The sequence below is a fragment of the Sturnira hondurensis genome, unplaced genomic scaffold (assembly GCF_014824575.4).
Source record: "Sturnira hondurensis isolate 20B ecotype Veracruz unplaced genomic scaffold, ASM1482457v3 Scaffold0001074, whole genome shotgun sequence".
Classification (NCBI taxonomy): domain Eukaryota; kingdom Metazoa; phylum Chordata; class Mammalia; order Chiroptera; family Phyllostomidae; genus Sturnira; species Sturnira hondurensis.
The window spans coordinates 1,283,918-1,304,916 of NW_028073705.1; the positions used below are offsets into that span (position 1 = coordinate 1,283,918).

Below are 20,999 nucleotides of genomic sequence, written 5' to 3' on the forward strand. Positions count from 1 at the left end.
GCCCTTGGGGTACTTAACTCATAAGACTGCTCAAGCCCCTTTACCTTCTGAGATGCTTTTGCCCATAAAAAACTCACACATCCTTGTCACCTCCAGTGGTACAGTGCCACACTGCTCACTCCTCATCTCAACCCCACCATCTCCCCTGTGTTTGGTCAGCACAAAGCCAGATCTGTCAGTCTGCTGCCTAAGCAGACGTGGGACCCAGGAGAGGAATGCTGCCCCCTCCTACAATGCCCCTACCGACTCTTGGAGCGCCCCCTATCCTCCCTGTATGTGAGAAGAACTCCTCACTAGAAATACCTTTGCCTAGTCACAAAGCCAGAGCTGACTACCCCTGTCTTTTTTATGGGGGGGGGGGGGGTCTGTCCGTCATTTGTTGGAGGGTCTCTGTGGAAAGTGGTGTATGTCCAAGCACCACTTGTCCTCAGCTTGGGATAGCAGGGAAAGTGCCATCCCCCATCCTGAAGGATTCTATCCCCATCCCCCTTAAGAAGTGCAAATAAATGTGTTATTTTCAAAATACTTCTAATTTTTCTTTTAGTAAATCATTCATGAGCTTCCATATGTTAGCTCTTATTAGTAACACAATTACATATAATACCACTTCACCAGATTTAAGAATTTCTGACACGGGGAAGCTGTTGCCAAATCTAAAAAATTAAAAGATAAATTAACAAATAAAGTTGTAGGAGGGGAACTAAACAATACCACTTAAGTAAATTAAAAATGGCTACTTGCCACCTAAAGATATTGCCTTTATTAACTACCATTATTGCCTTTTGTCATCACCAGTATTTCATGAAAAGGACATTTTAGCAAAAAGGGAAGAACATAATCTCAGAATAAAATGGTAGTGCTTTATATCTCAGGAAAAAGAGATCAGTTTCTGAAAGTGAGGTTTGAGCTTTATGGAGAAATGTAATGAATTATTGCTATCTTCCTCATTTCACTGTCATCTATAAAAACCCACATGCAAGCAGTGTTCTGAGGACAAGGCTTTGAGACTGCTTGTCTAGACGCTTTAGTTCATGCCCTCAACCTAAGGATAAACTGCTAACTTTTCTTTAAAAACTGGCAAGCCTCTCACAGCATCGCAAGCATCACGCAAGAGATTAGAGGGGCATGAGAGCCTACTCCAGACCAGCCCAAGGCTACCCACTAATCACAGGGTGACCCAGTACAAGGATGACGGGCTCTCATCCAGTCTTTCCCCGACTGCATTTTATACAAGGTGGGGCTTCCCTTTGCTTTAGCTTTCAAGCATCAAAGCTGCCGAATATACAATGTGAAGGTCTATCCTCAGATTTAAGTCCTCTCAAAGCCTGCTTAAAAGAGAACCAAACAAACATCAGTCTGAGCACAGTTTCTTAACAAAGAGAAGCATACAGTCTGTGGCTTCCACGTTGTCATAGTCACTATTTTGATTTTGGATATAGGAGCAGGGAGGGGAGAAAGGTAATGCTTTTACCTCAGCTGTGGCAGCAACATCAAGCTTTTCATGTGTTAGTACAATGTTGACAATTGATTCTTCATGATAGAAAAGCCTTCCGATTTATAATCAGACTCCAGCCAAACCATCCATTCCCAAATCTTTCAAACAATCTTGTAAATTAGCACAGAGAGAAAGAGAAAGCAAGCTGGCCCCCTTGAAACACCAGCAACAACCAGGGGAAAAGAGCAAAGGTTTCAAAAAGGATTTATGCTTCCTTCTGTGGTAGTTATGTGAAATATGGATTAAATACTTTTCATAACTAGCAGCTATAACTGTCAGGGAAATTTGAGGCAGTGTGATTTCTAGCACAGCTGTATGAGCCGTTTTCATATGGCAGAGTCCACGGAAGGGAAGAAAGGAGAGAATTTTATCCTCCCACTAACTACAATTTTACATTGGTAAATCAAGCATAAAATTGGTAGTTGAAATGCTTCCAGGAACCTTTGTTTAGCAATACTGTCATTCATCTATATATTATCTCAGGCTCTAGCATTTCTAACTACTGTCATTCCATGAGATGGAGTGTTCTGTTTGTCCTGTTACTATTGCTGCCTTCCGAATGGGCTGTTATTGAATGCTTTGTTGAGACCCATTAGAAAGGGCAAGACTATATATGACAGCCTGACAAAACCACCACTGGAGTTAGGTGGCATTGCGATATGTTATCTAATAGATGAGACTTATTTGCCTCTCAGTAACCAATGTTTGTCCTTTTAATTCAGGCATCATATCAACGTTTCTCCATGTCCATCCTTTCGGAGCCAATATAGAATATCTCTGGTCGTACATGCAACAGCTGGACTCTAAGGTAAACTCTTGTTCCAGAGGGGCTCCCACTGCTGACACTGAACATGCTGATGGCTGGCTGCCAGGGAGCCATGTGCACTGCATCAGGGACACAGTGGTGCGTGGAGGCTGACCAGCACTTCTTTCCAAGGACTTTGGTTTTGGGCAGATACTTGTCTTCTTTTCACTTTTGTCTTTGTAGAAAGAAGAGCAGTTATCTAACATGGCAATGACTTTCAGCAGATGTCAAATTAGTTTTAAAAGCATTCTGAGGGATTTAAAATTGCAGTGTGGCCTGAAAGTTCCCAAAACAAGGGAGAAATCAGGTCAGGGAAGCTCGTGGGGCATTATCCTTAGCCCATAGTCTCACAGAACTCTGGTAAGGACCTCACACAATAAAGGAAAAAATTACCTCAAGTAGAGATCTGATATGACTCTCAAGAAAATTGTTATTAATGGTTGTTTTTCAGCATTATTCTCTAAATGACAAAAATTACTAAGTTGGCTTTGCCCCTCAAGGGTTACTCCTAGAGTCAGTACATCACTCCTCATTTCTCTGTGGCTGTTTTTCCCATTTGCAAATCAGCTATACTCCTAGCCCACTGCAGTGTTTTTATACCCAAAGAGAAGGGGCAAAAGAGCACAATTATGTATCAAATTCCAGTGAACAACAAGAGAGGTTCCTGCAGAAATAAAGGGGAGCCACTAACCAGTACTGCTGGCACCAGGAGATCCTGGAAGTGGAGGGACACAGGATCGAACACAGAATCCAGGCTGGTTACTCAGCAGCTTTTCAAATGTCCTGCTTGAAAGAAAAATGAGAGAAGAAACTCTTCCACAGGGCAGAGCAAAGTACTTGGAATTTGTAGGACCAGGAGCACAACCGGCAGTTCTAGGACCCTGAAATTCACACATATAAGTCACTCTAAATTTTCAATGGTTAGTGTCAGGTAAATTACTACACTGTGCTCTTATTTTGATTCAAATGATCTTACCAGTTGATGATCCCACAATTGCTTGGCTTTTCTAAATAGGTCTTATACTTCCCCTTTGAGAGAAGTCGTGTGGAACAAAAAGTATTTTCAGCCATAGATATTCCTGTCTTTTTATTCTATCACAGCTGGTGATGGGGAATGAACCAAAGCAGAGTGAAAGGGAATGAGGAGATTGTAAGATTCTTGAAATTAACCATCATAATAGTGTCTTCCATGTGTGCTCCCCTCACATGGACAGGGAGGTAGTAGAAAATGCTCACTTTAACTCACAGGAAGTAAGAAGGAAGAACTCTAGATGTTACCTTGTTGAGAGAAAACTTTGAAGGGCTTCTTTGTTGTTTTTTTTCCTCCATGCTTCCTTACTATCTGTACTACTTTTGCTTGGCGAATTCCATGTAATACTGCTGCACCAATGTGTTTGGCCTAGAATAAGCCCGTAAGAAATCATTACTCTAGTTGTCCTTGTCTTCCCTGATATTATTGACATTTCTTTCTTCCCCTGTACGGAAATCCTAAGTGTGAAGCCTTTGTGGAGAAGCAGTTGTTTTTAGTATGAGCTGAAATAGCCGAGGAGTGCACTTGTCATTTGTCTAGAATTCCAGAGCTCTGGTCTCCACTGCCGCATCAGGGCAGGCTGGTGATCTGTGCATCTGTGAAATGTGCGTGTGTGTTATCACACAATCGTGTGAGCGCACGTGTACATGTGAAACCACCTGGAGGTAATAAATAGTGAATTATTTGGGTGGAATAGAGGCTCTTGTTTTATTCCTACCCTCAGGACCAAGTGTCCATCATTCATTTGCTCAGGTGAGATTTGTGTGGTCACCTTCAGACATCTCTGGTCATTAGATGATGGTTTCCAGAAGGAATTTAGTCAAGGGAAATTCCATTTCATCTCAGACTGGTACTTTTATTTTAGAAGACAGTGAAGAAAGTATTTTCCTCACAGAGGAAATACACAGGGTCCCCAGACAGCCATCTATCTCCTGAATGAAATGCTCAGTAGAGCTGTCAAGTTTTTCCTCATGCCTGAGGTAAAACATACATTGAAAAAGTGCTCTGACTTAAAACTTCTGGGTGCTAGGGATTAGATTAAATATTCTTTCTATCCCAGTGAAATTGAAAGGATATTGACTTTTTAATCCAGAGAGCAAATTATTGCTATACACTGGAATTCCAAATCTTCAGGGCTTTAAGCAGAACACAGAAAATGAAAGGTTGTCCTCTAAGTACCCACCAGGGCCTGGTCCCGGCCTCAACTGCAAAACAGCTAATAATATTGAAGCTGCAGCCAGCCCGCCCGCCAGTGCTGAGGCTCTCCAGTGCAGCAGCTGGTGCACCTGTCCTGGTTAACCAGAACCAACGAGTGTCATGGGTGCCCCACCAGGCTTGGTTGATGTTACATTTAGGCAGTGACTTCTTCCTGGCCTCCACAACACCTTGGTAGCAGACTTGGGGAGTGCTGACTCCAGTAGGATAGCTTTGTAAAAATTCCACCTAAAACAACACAGTTCCCTTGACATCAGACAACGTCACCACTGCCACCACAAATGCGGTAAAAGTACATTTAGGTGCTGCCTATCCCAGTGCTGATGAGAGCAAGCAAAGCCGGCTCAATCCAGCCTGCAGTGGAACTGTTTTTATTAGGACTTTCCAAGGCCAAATAAGAATGATTAAAAATGGAAGGAGAGACAGGAATTAATTTAAATTCCCCTGGGCATGTAAACTGCACATGCCTCCCTAAAACTGTGTAGCATGACAGACCATTTTCCCATTAAAAATTATTTCTACTCTGATAATGATAATTGCATATCTTTCTCTTCTCAGCCTCCTCTAAAGCACTCACTGCCATTCACTCAGCTCCGTCATATCAAAACCATCTGACCGAGTCAGAAAGATTCATTCAGATTCATTCATAGGAAAACAGGGAAAGTTGGGTAGGGGAGCCTTCTGAATGCTTGTTGAATCAAAATGCCTACCCTGGGCACAGGCAGGTAAGGTCTTTGAACAGGCAACACTATCTTGAATATGGTTTCTAATCGATGCATAGAATCTCCCCATCAGCCCAGAACACCTCAAGCCCACTTGCTAATCCTGAGGAAAGAAGAGGTGAGCATTAGAAGGTCAATATTTCCTATTTTACAGACAATAGAACAGATCCTTCTGCTCTTCCTCCAATTTGTGTGTTCTTTAGGAGACTAAGACCCAGTTTTCCAAGTGTTTTTGGCTGCTCCTTCTAGCTACCTGCAGCCTCTTCCCAAGGCCCACCGGGTGGAAGGTTTGATTCTGAAAACCGGACTCAACATGGTGTAGCTACAGATCCTGGAGGATTTAGAAAGATTCACCATTTTGTCATGATACCAGAGTTGGTGACAGGCTCAGCCCCTCATGGGCATGTGCACATTTCCCTCCAGAGGGTCAAACCATTTGCATGTCTATACTAAAAGCATAACTCTGGAAACACAAAATTAAAATATCTTATCAATTCCAAAGGGATTCAAATCAGCCTTAATGGGAGAGCATTCTTTCCCAGACTATAGCTAGGCAGTAGCATAGATTAAATGTCCCCAATAGTATTTGTAAGATTGCCCACCTGAATAATCTTAAAATTATGTATATTCTGGTGTTCTCCTAAATAACCACCTGTCACAGTATATTAATGATTGAATGAGGCTTCTGTTGCTTAGAAAGGCTATAATGAATGTGTTTTTTAGATATCACAGCACCTCTGGAAAGCACATGACATATGAACTATTGGAGGTATATACACTTCCTTTTGACAAATTTAACTTTAAAAAAAAATTAAAGACATTTGCTCACCTACAGCCAGAGAAATTGACAAGGTTGTCAGGGACCCACTGAGGTAATTCACTGCTTTTCCCTTACTCGGCGCTGTCCTAGGGACTAGAAGGAACATGGAATGGCTAAAAGAAATTTAAGAACCCTGCTCTGAAAAAGCTTGAGGTCTAGTTGGGGAAATGGCATATCTATAAAGCAGCTTGAGAATCTGGGACGAACTAATGAAGTGCTAACTTGGGCAGGCAGATATTTAGTGAAGCAGGAGATGTCCTTGAATCCACACTTGTTCTTGTTACTTCCCTCTGGGGCACCTTTCCTTGTGCGTTTCCTCCCTTTCTCTTTCTCTCCTTCCTTCTTTCCTTTCTTCCTCCTCTCATTCTCCATCCGGATCTTTCATTTTCTCCTTCTAATTCTTTCCTTCTATTTATCTTCTCCCTTCTTTCCTTTTCTTTTCCTCCGCCTGTTCTTTCCTTCCTCCCTCCTCTATTCCTCATTCTTCACTTATCTTCTTTCCTTATTCTCCCACACTTCCTTCCTGGTGTCTTCCCCCCATATTCTGCTTTTCTCTCTGCAGATGTTTGTGGTGGTATCAGTGTGCTGATGGTGTGCTTTGCCCAGGGATGTGAAAAATGTGCATTGAAGGCGAACAGTCAGTTTACCCTGTGGAAGGAACTCTGGTCTTGCATTTGGCTGCTCTGTCCAGCCTTGACAAAGCCTATGCCACTGTCTTTTCAGTACCTCAGTACCTCAGACAAGAGCCCCACATCATTTGGCTTCCCTTGCCTGACTAATTTGGCACATAGAGCCAACTGTCCTTATTAAAAAATTGGTTTATGTCTGCTTGTGTCAGTTTACACATGTGCTTAGGGGTCTGGCAAGGAGGCAGTGGCTTGGACTAGCGTCCACAAATCAGAGAAAAATTTAAGCAGATCTTACAAATTACCTTTATGGGGTTACCAACCACAGAAGCCCCTTCAACAGTGGGGCCTCTATTCCTTCTCATCTTTTCTTCTTCTTTTTTAAATTAGGACAAATCAATCCTTTCTAAAAGAATAAATGTTAGACTGGAAACTTTTAAGCAAAACAGGGATAAGGGAGTGCGCTGGCCTCAAAGGCTGGAAATAGGCACACCACCAATTTCTTGGAACAAAAGCCAGCTGATTAAGAGGGTAATAAAAACATGTTTATGACCATCTTCCTCACCTTATAGAGCACCAAATACAAGATGAATGGAGGAATGAGGTTTCATAGTCACAGCACATGCCTCTAACCTCCATTATAATGGCACACAGGAATGTTAACCAGATGTATTTCATTCTCCTCATGGCATCTTTGTGAGAAAGGGAATGCGGTGATGGGGAGAGCAGGGCTACAGCCCCTCCACTCAGCAACTGGGCTGGCAGCCCTGGGCCCCAGAGTCCCCTCCATGACACAGGGATGCTTAGAGAGAATCTCTGCTCTCCAAAGGGATGCAGCGAAGGGAATCCTGCACAACCAAGGAGGAAATGGGTACGTTTCACACTGAGCTCATCCAGGGAGGCTGGCTGCTGTGTGTAATGTGTGTGTAATGTGATGACATCATGACTCTTTCAGTTCTCAAGAGCAAGAAATTACTGTAGGATGATGAGGAATAGTGTGAAAGCAAAAATTAGAAAGCAAAAACTGTGAAATTATTTATAAGGAGAAGAAAATAGAAATAAAGTAAGTGAAGGTATTTGCAAAGTAAAAGCTCTTTTGCCATAGTGTATAAAAGCAGGACAAATAGAACTTTTTCTTGAATTTTTTCTTGAAAATTCAAAATGGAATTTGTCATAAAGGTTATTTCTTTTTTCAGGGTATAGAAAGGTTTAAAAACTATTAATCTAACCTGAAAGCAGTTTCTCCTTGATCTTTCTTCATGGACATATTAGACAGGATTTCACTTGAGATGGTCTGTTCTGTAATTGTAGCACGTTCCTGTCCACGTTATTTACATCTTTATGGCAGAATCAGTCTACACCCCTCACTATTAACAGCAATTTAGAGTTAACTGTCAGGATGGGCAGGGTAGGACAAAATGGTACCTAAACTACAACCCAGAAAAGACAGCTGACGTCAAACCAGGGAGCCGAAATGGTGGGCTTTGCCAGAATGGATATCCGCATAGCAACCTGAGCCAGAGGAGAACCACCAATGATACATTGCCGCTTTGTTCAAAGGGGACCAATCCCCAGCTCCCACTAGAAGAGCCAACCAAAATAAAACCCTACCGCATTCGCTGCTTGGGCTCGACTTCTTCGGCCCCACTTTGTGGACCAGAGAACTTTGTCCAGGTGCGCAAACCCCACTAAAGCTCTATACTGCCTAACTTTGTGGCTGATTGGCATTTCCTCCTCAGCGGAGCCTAAGAAAACCTTTCATTTGGTGCTGAAACCCAGGAGGATTTGTTGTCTGCTGATGACCGCTCCTCTCCCTACTCCCTTAGGAGGCCTCACGGCCACCCCACCAGTCCGAACTAAGAACCAGGTTAAGTCCATTGCCCTTAAGTTTCTAGTCCCCAAACGCTGATTCTGGGCCCCAGTCTGCTGGGAGAGACTGCTCTCACACCAAAACCGCAGCGCTGCATGGGGGTGACCCTTCTGGGAGAGGCTGCTCTCCCTCCACTGAGAGGTTCTGGGCACCAGAGGAGAGGTCCCTGGACCCAAACCCCCATTTTTACCAGACCGGATCAGCAAATTGGGTTGAAGGACACCAATTCCCATTTGCTGATCCTTGTGGGACCAGGAATGGGGGACAGGAGTCCAAGCCAGATCCTAAGTCACCTCTAGGTGCCTTCTGAAAAATTTGCCAGCAACTGATCCTGGCCTCAAGCAAAATGGCAGATTTTCCTATCCACTACGTCCTGGCCATTATATCAGCTCGATAATCGTGAAACCTGGCCTCCTGAAGGCACTTTCAATTTAGTTACCCTTACTGACCTAGATAATTTTTGCAGACAGACTGGCAAATGGCCTAAGGTCCCCTACATTCAGGGCTTTTGGGCCTCGCACTCCTGCCCGGATCTGTGCACCCAATGCTCCAGAGCCCAAGTTCTCCTCACCCAAGGGAACCTTGAACCTGTCGGTCTCCTAAGCCTACTGCCCCAGAACCTCCCTCCTCCTTTTCTGATTCCCCTGAAGATCTTGCTTCCCCTCCTTCTCCCCCTCCTTATCAGCTCCTGCCAATGGCTACTCCAGCCCTGGCTCTCCCCTCTCAACTGGATTCTCCCCCTCCCTCTGAAGACCTTTCTTCCCTTGTCAGCTCACACACCTGCTCCTGCCTACATCTAGAGCCCCTAGACTTCCGCATTTGCCCCCTCTGGGGAGCGGCGGGAGCAGAAAGTGTCGTTCAGGTCCATGTCCCTTTTTCACTAACTGACCTCTCTTCAATTCAAAAATGCCTAGGCTCCTTCTCCACTAACCCTACCAATTTTATCAGGGAATTCCAGTACCTAGTCCAGGCTTATGACCTCACATGGCATGACCTGCACGTCATTTTAACTTCCACTATGACCCTGGACGACCTCGACCAAGTCCAGACTGCAGCTAGGGCTCATGCAGACCAAACCCACACCACCAATCCCCTCATACCAGGATGGCTGAAGCCATGCCAGAGGCGGAACCAGACTGGGACTACCAGGTAGGACAGGCGGGTCGGAGATGCCACAACCAAATGGTTGAGTGACTGATATTGGTGCAGCAGGTATGCACCAATCTGCCCAGAAAGCAGTCAATTACAGTAAGCTCAGAAAGGTCACCCAAGGCCCCAGAGAAAATCCAGCCCTGTTCTCAACAGACTGACTGAGGCAATGGTGCTCCATACCCACCTTGACCAGGCTTCTAACACTGGGCCCACTGTCTTAGCCACTCACTTTATCTGCCAGTCGGCCCCAGATATTAGAAGGAAACTGAAAAAGGCTGAGGATGGCCCCCAAACCCCCATCCGAGATCTGGTAAATATGGCATTTAAGGTTTTCAATAACTGGGAAGCAGTCTGAGGCTGCCCACCAGGCTCGCCTACAGCAAAAGGTAGCCCTGCAAACCCAGGCCATGCTAGCAGCCCTGCAGCCAGTGGCAAACACTGGCACAAAGCCTAAGTCCAGGCCAAAGAGCACCTCACCAGGGGCCTGTTTCAAGTGTGGCAAAGAAGGGCACTGGGCCCGCCAGTGTCCTCAACCTCAGCCACCAGCGAAACCTTGCCCCGAGTGCCGACAGCTTGGCCACTGGAGGGATGCCTGTCCCCTTAGAGGCTCATCCCCAGTGCCTCCAAGCGGGGAACCAGCCGATCAAGGTGTGGACTCTTCTCTGGCCACGCCGGAATTTCTTGGACTCCTAGGTGACTAAAGTGGCCTGGACTTGAACACTTCCATCACCCTCGCCGAGCCCAGGGCCTCACTGAGTCTCCAAGCTACTGCCCGTTACCGGCTGAGTTGGAGCAGGCCCTTGATGCCTCAGCCATCTCTCTAGCATCTTTGCAGAGACAGATAACCTCGGTAGCCCAGGTTGCCCTCCAGAACGGCAGAGCTCTAGGCCTACTAACAGCAGAAAAAGGGGGAACATGTCTCTTCCTGCAGGAACAGTGCTGCTTCTAAGTGAATGAGAGCAGCATAGTAGAAGAGAATGTTAATACCCTCAGAACCTCAGGGACAAATTACACCAAGACCCCACCACTCTAGAAACAGTAACCCCATGGTGGTGTTCCCTACTCTTTACCACCCTGGCCCCAGTCCTAGGGCCAGTCATAATAATCTGTATACTATTAATGCTTGGCCCCTGTTTTCTGAGCTTCCTCCAGGAAAGATTTCGAGAAGCCTCCTGGGTTACCTTTAACCAGACGCTGCTTCAGGCCCAAACCTACTCGCCCCTCCCTGACAAACTGAAAATGGCCAACTTCTAACCCCTCCCCTTTATTCCCCCATGACATCAGGAAGTAGCCGAATTGAACACAGTGCCCCTTATCCTATCAAAGAGGTTGGAATGTCAGGATGGGTTGGGTAGGAGAAAATGGCAGCTGAACTACAACCTGGAAAAGACGACTGATGTCAAACCAGAGAGCCAAAAGGGCGGGCTTTGCCAAAACAGATATCCATATAGCAACCTGAGCCAGAGGAGAACCACCAATAAAGCACTGCCACTTTGTTCAAAGGGGACCAATCCCCAGCTCCCACCAAGAGAGCCAACCAAAATAAAACCCCGCCACATTCCCGGCTTGGGCGCGGCTTCTTCGACCCCAGTTTGTGGACTGGAGAACCTTGCCTGGGGGCACAAACCCCAATAAAGCTCTATACTGCCTACCTTTGTGGCTGATTAGCATTTCTTCCTCAGCAGAGCCTAAGAAAACCCCTCATTAACTACTTTTGAGGATACAACTTTCCATTATATCCAATTCTGGTTGTGTCAAAATCTGAGGAATGGTTACTTAGTTATTCAAAGAAGGTATTCACAAGTGTTTGAAATCTCAGTTTCACTACTTCCTGTGTGTCCTTGGATAATTTTTTAAACATCTCTGTTCCTCAGTTTTATTCTCTGTACTGAATGACAATCTATCAGCTGCCTTCAGAGCATACCTGGCTCTGAAGTACTGAGTGCTGGCTGCCGCTTGTTTCAAGTGCTTTACAGCACACAAGAGATCTGTTACATCCTCTCGTTTGAAATCTTTGCCCCAACCCTAGTGGCCAGGTGAATTTTAAATAGCTTGTCCAAGGACGGGAGCTTAATATATGGCAGGCCAGCACTTGGATCCAAGTCCTCAGAGCATTCAGTGAGTTTCTTTCCAATTCCCTTGTCTTGAAAAGGAGAAAACACCGAGGTAACATGACTTAGACAAGGTGGTGAAGGAGGTTAATGGTCATGCCATGAGTGGAATCCAAATCTCACTTCTTTCATCCAGCAAGTGAGGAGTTTCTTTGCTTGTTTAATGATATTTTCCATCAGATGGTGCACAGAAAGCACTTGCTCTGAGGGGCCCTGGCCATAGTAAGGATTCTGTTTTTCTGTCTTCTTCCTTTGAGGTTGAATTTAGTTCAACACGGGTCAGAAAACCATGTAAAACAAGATTTCTCAGGATCTGTTTTCTGTTTTGGTGAATGGTTCATGTGAGGGTTCATTAGCATATGAATTTGTAGAGGCTAGTTGAGTTGGGAATTTTCCATTTTTTGGCCTGTTGATATTGCTGTCACTCTGAAGGATTCACCACAGACATCTTGCCTGCATGTACACAGGCAAGACCCAGTGGTCCCGATCCAGGAGCACAGAGGCAGTGACCAAAAAGATTATTTCGAGGTCTCCCTCCACAGTCTGCACCCCCTGAGGTGACTGGCATCAGTGGTTAAGAATAAGGCCAGGGAGCCTGGATCTGCCCCTGGCTCCACACTTATGTCTGAATTACCCTGCATTAGGTGTCTAATCTCTGGACCTCAGTTTCCTCATTTTAAATTACTCCCTCTCTTAAGAGATAAGAGATAAGATTAAAGAGAGTATTTTCAGAAGAGTCTGGTAAGGAAAAGGTTTTTACACTGTTTACAACCAGCTGCAGGGCCGCTGCCTGGCATTGCTGACCAGATGACCCCAGCCGGCCTCCTACACAGATGCCATCTTCAGATCAGATCTTTATTTTACCTTCAAAAATCAGCTTTTTTTTCTTCCTTCCTGATGAAGAGCACGAGCTTCTTCTCCATTTTTCAAAGGGAGGTGATAGTTATGCTGGAGACAAGCCTATGAAGGACTGGCTGTTACCTCAGTCTGTCAGCATCTCTAGAGCCGCTGCTTAATCTGAGGAAGGACCCCTCATCCCAAGGCAATCGCTGGGATTTGAATGGAATTGGAGCCTGTGATGCAAAACCTGTGCTGTCCTCCTACAAAAGCAGGAAGGGAGCTTGTTCAGAGGATAACTTGGCCTCAGAAAACCTAAGGAAAGCTGCCTTTTGGACCAACTAAAAACAGGGTTTGACCACATACCTCTCTGAACTTATTTCCTTTGGCCTGTGGATACAGAGCTTGAACCACCTACCACCAGGTTTGATATTAGTGTGCTCTGTCTGCATTGATGTGTGGATATATAGAGAGTGTATTTGTGCTAGTCACTGTGCTACATTTTACATATAATTCTCTCAATAACAGTAGGAAGGAGATTGTTATTTTTTCTTTTTTTAAAGGATTTTATTTACTTTCAGAGAAAGGGAGGGGAAAAAAGAGGGAGAAATATCAAGGTCCCTCTTGCACACTCCGCAGCTGGGGACCTGGCCTGCAACCCAGGCATGAGCCCTGACTGGGAATCTAACAGGCAACCCTTTCTTTCACAGACTGGTGGTCAATCCACTGAACCACACCAACCAGGGCTGTTATTTCTATTGTACACATAAAGAAACAGAATTACAGCTATTAAGTGACCTGCCCAAAGTCACAAAGCTTGCTTGAGAACTAGCCCCAATTAAAATTCAAGCCTGTGTGATTTAAGTCCCCATTCTTAACTCAAATATGCCTGAACATAAGAATTACCTGGAGTGATTTTTAAAAATAGATTATCTGGGCTGTACCCCAGATCATCTGAATTACAGATGATTACAGTCTCCAGAGAAGGGGCTAGAGAATTTTTTTAACAAGTACCCCAGGTTCTGGATATTTAAAAAAACAGCTACACCCCTAGTTTTTTCCGTGCTGCTGATGACACTGATGGGGAGAGCTTAGCAGACCAATGCATAGGTCCCAACCCACATGCACAGGTTTGTCCCAAAGTCTGTCTGGGAAAAAAAAAAAAGTTCTGCAGTTCAGTCGGATTTTTCAGCGATAAAATGGAGAACATAATCTCTGCCTCACAAGTCTCACACAAGTGCTGTGAGAATGAAATGAGGGCGCTCACAAAGGTGTTCTGCACAGTGCTCATTGAAAGAAAATAGGCTTTTTGAAATCTCCGTGAACCTTTTAATCATCTGTTTAGTAGGCTTTTTGTAGGTTGATCTTAGAATCTACTAATCTGTTTCACATGGTTTTATGGGAAAATGCATTCAAATTTCAAAATAATTTCCTCCAAATTTTTAAAATACAATTGACTTCAACTTTCAGGACTACCTCTTTTTAAAGTTTTATATTATTGTAGGCCCAGGAATACTGGATATATCATATGCAGCCTTTTTCATGTGGATATTAACAGTTGATTTGACTTCCTGGGCTATTTGGTCTCTTTTTAAAATTAATCTTAGTATTGTTAAACGCACAGTGTAGACTCTAGAATGGTATCTAGATGGCGATCATACATACCATGGAAAATAATAATAAGTTTGACTCAGTGAACATTTCTGTGTGCCTGAATCTGTGCTAAGCCAGTGGTCTTTACACATCCTTATGAAATCTTGTTACTCCCACTTCCTGAGGCTTAGAGAAACTATCTTGGTAGGCAATGTTTAGTAGATATAAGATTCAAACAGAAATGTCAGGCCCCCAATTCTGTGGTCTTACACACCTTGCTGCATGGGGTCCCCATACACATGCATGGGTTAGGCAGCAAACGCATGAAAACAAGAATAATGGCTACGTTAGAGGAGGATTGTAGTTAATTTGCTCTTAATTAAGACAAAATGAGTCATTGGTATAAAAATGTATGAAATAAAAAAGTAGTAGAAGAAAAAAATGCACTTAAAAATCTACCTGGATTTTAAGACTAGATGTCGAGACTTTTATTGCTATAGGTTTTGGGTTTCTGTACCGAATCTTTGACCGTCTTCTGGTCCCTGTGAAAGTTAAAGGTAGAGAAAGAGTGGCAAGACGTCGACCTACACTCTCTCTGGCTCTCAGTGTGGGGTGAGAGTGCTGCCCTTCCTAGAACAGGATGAGGCACTGGTGCTGCTTTACTCCCAGCTCTCCTCTGTCTCCTGATACCCCTGGTATGTCGCGAGAGGGCTGTTCAGGCACAGCACTGCCAGCAAGGTAGCCATCCATGTGAAGGGTGGACCTGGAACTTTCTGTCCATTTTCCCCACGTCCCTCCCGAAAAGCTGCTCACAGAATGAGGAAGAATCCCATCCATGCTTTCCTCACTCTGCTGTGACAAGGACGTTACTCGACAGCCAAGTGGAAAACTTGGTGCTGTCTGTCTCACTGGAAAAGCCATCCTCACCCAGCCCCTGCTGCCTCTACAATACATTCCTCTCCTAAAACTGACTTTCCTTCCTTCCTTCCTAACAGATATCTGCAAATGAAATCGAAATGCTTCTGATGCGACTGCCTCGCATGTTTAAACAGGAATTCACAGGCGTGGGAGCAACGCTGGAAAAAAGGTGGAAGTTGTGTGCCTTTGAAGGAATTAAAACGACCTAACTATGAAAAGCAAAACAAAATCTCTGGAAATGAAACTGCCTGAACCTGTCCAGGGCTGTGCAGTGTGAGTGCAGGAGGTTCGGGGTTGGTCCAACGCAGACCTCAGTGGAGCCAGCAGAGCCTGACTGGTTCCATCTGTGGCGTTCTCTTGTGAGTGGAAATGTAATTGTGTACCAGTTCCCTAAAACAAACAAAGCTTCATACTGTGAGAGATCTGTTTTCCTATGAAAACCACACAATGATTCCACAGTCATAATGATGGCAAAATCTTCAGATATGCTACATTTGAGAATAGCTCACCAAGCAAAATATTTAAAGTTAATGATGGTGTAGCAATGGTTGTTGCTAGGCTACAGAGTTGTATATACATAATGTATAGCTGAAATCATCTGATGGCATTTTCCTAAAAGTCTTTCTGTTTTAGTAAAAAAAAAATTTACAGTGATGAGAAATCAAACCAAAAGAAAACTTGAATATGTGTCTGAACAGTTATTGTATTTTATAAATTAAGTTATATGCTATTCCAAGGACTTTTTGCCTTATTGAAGAGGCAGAAAATGTGATTGGGCTCCTTGGGAATGCTATATCAAGAATATTATTTTTCTAATGTAACAATTCTCCATCATAAGTTCTTTTAACACAGACTGCATAACAATTTTCATAAAATGTAAATAAAGGAAAAAACTAGTGCTACTGTCTTGTACTTGGTATGTAATATTGGGGTTTATGCATCAAAATAAATATTCAGTAAATATCCCTGTTACAAATTTTATAGCAAAGATATTAATTTTTTTCAATAAATATGACTTCTACCATACTGGTTTTGCAAATTATTATTTGTTGTACTTTAATCCTTCCTCAAGACATTTTCACATTTTTCAGTCCCATCTCATATCCCATCATTTTTAAATGATTAAATGCATGAGTGATATTGAGACAAAACATATTTAAAACATATATAAAAATTGTGAAATGGTAAGTGCTACAAAAATGGGATTATACAACATTAGAGTACAGGTTATGAAAACACCAAGAAATAGCGTCCAAATGAGGTCAGCGTAAAATATGCCTTTGTTTTGTGTATCATGGGCAGGTACACAGTAACCAGTTAGTTAAATTTATTAATCCCTGGACTTATTTATTTGTGTTTGCTGGAAAGCATCCAAGTTAGAAAAGGAATTAAACAAATCACACCTGGACCAACAGTTTACACAGCACTTCTTTCTTTTAATTTCAAGAAAAATAGAGCTTTAAATTGTATCTCCTTCCTGCTTTTTTACAAAGGAATCACCAAAAAGCAGGTACTCAAGATATTCATTTTAATTTTGTAAATATATTTTATTGATTGTGCTAATACAGTTGTCTCATTTTTCCCTCCTATATTCCCCTCTGCCTTGCGCAACCCTTCCCACCAGCATTTCCCCATCTTAGTTCATGCCCATAGATGATACATGTAAGTTCTTTGGCTTCTCTATTTCCTAAACAATTTTTAACCTTCCCCTGTCTATTTTGTACCTACCATGTATGCTTCTTATTCCATGTACCTCTTCCCCAATTCTCTCCCCTCCCCCTCTCCACTGATAACCCACCATTCATCTCCAGTTGTGATTCCATTCCTATTCCAGTTTCCTTTGTTTTGTTTTGTTTTTGTATTGATTTTAGGTTCAATTATTGAAAGTTGTGAGTTTGTTGTCATTTTACTCTTCATATTTTTATCTTTTTCTTAGATAAGTCCCTTTAACATTTCATATAATAAGGGCTTGGTGATGATGAACTCTCTTAACTTGACCCTATCTGGGAAGCACTTTATCTCCCTTCCATTCTAAATAAAAGCTTTGTGAGATAGAGTAATCTTAGATGTAGGTCCTTGCCTTTCATGACTTTGAATACTCTTTCCAGCCCCTTCTTGCCTGAAAGGTTTCTTTTGAGAAATCAGCTGCTAGTCTTATGGGCACTCCTTTATAAGTAACTATCCTTTTTTCTCTTACTGCTTTTAAGATTCCTTATCTTTAATCTTGGCTAATGTAATTATGATGTGCCTTGGTGTTTTCTTTCTTGGATCCAACTTCTTTGGGACTCTCTGAGCTTCCTGGACTTCCTAGAAGTCTATTTCCTTGGCCAGATTGGGGAAGTTCTCCTTCATTATTTTTTCATATAAGTTTTCAATTTCTTGTTCTTTCTCTTCTCCTTCTGACACCCCTATGATTCTGATGTTGGAATACTTAAAATTGTCCTGGAGGTTCCTAAGCCATCCCTCATTTTTTTTGAATTCTTTTTTCTTCATTCTGTTCTGCTTAAAGGTTCATTTATTCCTTCTGGTCCAAACCATTAATTTGAGTCCCATTTTCCTTCCTGTCATTGCTAGTTCCTTGTACATTTTCTTTTATTTCACTTTTCATAGCCTTCACTTCTTCCTCTGTTTTGCAACCATACTAAACCATTTCTGTGAGCATCCTGATTACCAGTGTTTTGAACTCTTAATCTGATAGGTTGGCTATCTCTTCATAATTTACTTCAGTTTTTGGAGCTTTGATCTGTTCTTTCATTTAGTCCTTATTCTTTTGTTTGTTTTGTCTTGGAGTACCTGGTACATAGTAATGGGCAGAGCCTTAGGTATTCACCAGAGTTGGGCAATCTACCTCGCTATGCGTTGTGGCACTGTGTGGTAGGGAGGGGTCAGAGAGGAAACAGCACCATTTGCTTAGCCCTTGGCTGGCTTTCAGTCACTTCCTCTACTACCCACAAGCAAATTGGGCCCTTCTGGTGCTGAATCCCTGGTGGGTTTGTGTATGTTCTAGGACCCTGTAAGTCTGTCTCTCCAATGAACTCTGCTGTAAGGCTGGGAGTTTCTCTCACTGTTGCAACCCCCACAGGTTTTTTGTCAGAGGTTTTGAGGCTTTATTTCCTCCCACTAGAACTCCGGGTTGTGTGGTTTGTGTTACTCCCCAGTTGTCCCTCCTGGCTTATCCACACACAAATGTGGGGCTACCTGGTCCACCAGCCACCGCCTCACCCACCTCAGTCCTCCAGCCACCACCTTGCCAGAGTCCTCTCCACCCCACGTGCCCACCTCCACCCCACCTACCAGTCTGGATGAATGTTTCTTCCTTAACTCCTTGGTTGTCAAACTTCCATACAGTTCAATTTTCTGGAAGTTCTGGTTATATTTTGGTTTTCAATTTCTTTTGTCCTTCTTTTGGTTGTGCGAGGAGGCAAAGTGTATCTACCTAAATCTCCATATTGGCCAGATTTCAAGATATTAATTTTAAATAAAACATTTTTTAGAAAGATAGCTAAATACTGAATGATCTTTGAAGTTGTAAAAAGATGTTCATAATTTCCTATTGGACATTATTGTCTTTACAGGATCTTTTTACTGAGCCCTAATAAATTAAGGCACTTACTTTACCTCCTATAAATATCTACACATATGTTCAGGTTCAGTGCTAATGCTGTGTATATGGTAGTGAATAAGAAAAGGCTCTCTCCTTAATAAACTCAGAGCTCAATGGGAAAATGACGTTTTCCCCAAAGTTCCTGTATGATATGAGCCAGATGACAGAAAAGGTGTAACAAGGGTGCTATGGGATTCAAACTACATGTCAACATCACATTGAATGTTGAAACACTAGAGGTCTTTCTATTACCATCTGTTGATGCCCCGTAACCACTGTCATCCTGACACATTTGTTTCTACATCAGGAGACACAAATAATGATACAATAATCAAAAAGGAGATGACCTCATTTACAAATAATGTTATTATAAAATAGAAAACCTATGAGGGTCACCTGAGATATAATTAGAAGAAAGGCTAGTTACAAAGACATAAAGGCTAGTTAAGGACACAGGGTACCACCATCTAGGTAGACTATTTATAATTCAAAGCATGGGAGATGTTTTCAAGTATGGCTGGTAGTCACTTTAGCAGGATACACTTCACAGGTTAGAACCCTAACTCAGAGCTCTGATTAGGAAAATAAGTTGGAATGACCTTATATTAGTTCTGATAACAAGAATCTATCTTCTAAACACATGGTTCAGAGCCCTACCTGACAACTGAGAGGAATGAAATGGTTAATGCAGCTCTCAAAAATATTTGAGTAATTCCAAGAAATAAGTAACTGCAATGGGAAAATCTACTTTGGCTATAGTTTTATTTGTACTTGAAACTAATTATTAGTTGTCTAGAAATATATTAATTATGTATTTTAACTTCAATTATGTGAATAACTTATTTTTGCAGGAAAAACCTTCTAATTTTTTTCATAGATATTTGACTTCAGCTGGGACTTTAGAAATCACCTGGGGAAGGAGCTAACATTGGTATCTTTGAGAGCCATCTGGAGTCTACATAAGACTGTCACGCATCCTCTCTAATCTTTGGAATAACCCTATATAGAGATACTACTATTGTCCTCATTTGTCATGTAAGAAAAATGAGGCTCAGAAGTTCTAAGTAATTTGGCCAAGTTTGCATAGTCAGTTTTTAATACAGAATCTGAACCCTGGGAGTTAGTTGACTAACTCCAAAATATGTTTCTTTTTTTTTTTTTTTACTACACAATGCTTCTAGTTCAGTCTATCCCTGCTCCTCCCATGAGCCCAATGCCCATCCAGTGCCTTTGGATCACTGCTTTTATTCTCCTTTCTTGTCCACCATCCTTTGTACATGGGCAGAGATGTGAAGAGTCTCCAGCCTTTCTCTCCTAAATTAACACAGTAACAAATCATGGTTCTCAGATTCCAAGGGCAAGGAGGACATTAGTGGTTTGGAGATCCTCATAATCTGTCCCCAATGGACCTTTCTGCCTTGCTTTTTCATTGCCTTCATGAATAGGACTAATATTTTGTTTGCCTTTCTGCTTCTGTGTATATATTTCTATCCAAATGAAATGAACTTCATCTAGTTATCATAATTCTACACAGCCTTAAGAGAAAAACTCAAAAGATACCACCCATGGCCCCACCCAGGATGTTTTTCTCCTGCCTCTACATGGCCATCCCCCCTGACTGTTTCTTCGGGACTTACTGACCAGCTGACTTTTCCTCATCTCCCTATTAAATTACATACTCTTTAAGGGATCTGAGTATACTTCATTGACTTTGAATTATTTCTCAAAGTGGTTCTGCTTATACATATTTAAAAGTAGGGCAGAGAATTAACCAAGTTTTTTTTTTTACTCTAGGGATGAGTCTGTTTATACACAAGGGGAAAAACATTTTAAAATATTTGGAAGGGTTGCAAATACTCTAGATCTAAGATTCCAAGGCAGAAATGTGAGAGAATATGTTCTGCATATTGCTGAAATACAATGAGCAATCCAATTCCTTCTTAAATTTCAAATGCAGATCAATTTATTAACTTTTTTTATGAAACCCTGATACCCTTAGGAACTTCCTGCCCTGTGCTCCCACTTTTATTCATTATGTTTCTATTGCAGCCCATATGCTACAGGGTCCATCAGAGGTAAGGCCTGCTTCAGTGTGGTTGGTAGGGTAATAATATAGGTGTAATAATTTATAGTTTTAACTTGAACACTTCACCTAAAATGTCATATGGTATGCTTGAGTGTGATGTTGTTATGTTACAGAA

At 42.6% G+C, this 20,999-nt stretch overlaps 1 protein-coding gene across 1 annotated transcript in view; it reads left to right on the forward strand.

Annotated features, from left to right (window-relative positions):
- The window catches only part of ENOX1 (ecto-NOX disulfide-thiol exchanger 1), a 285,256-nt gene extending 269,049 nt beyond the window's left edge, over nt 1–16,207 (forward strand). The window contains exons 14-15 of the mRNA XM_037060071.1: nt 2,218–2,303; nt 15,272–16,207. Coding sequence (XP_036915966.1) covers nt 2,218–2,303; nt 15,272–15,403 — 218 coding nt within the window. The 3' untranslated portion in view covers nt 15,404–16,207. The remainder of the gene's footprint in view (nt 1–2,217; nt 2,304–15,271) is intronic.
- The last annotated feature ends 4,792 nt before the right edge of the window (nt 16,208–20,999 follow it).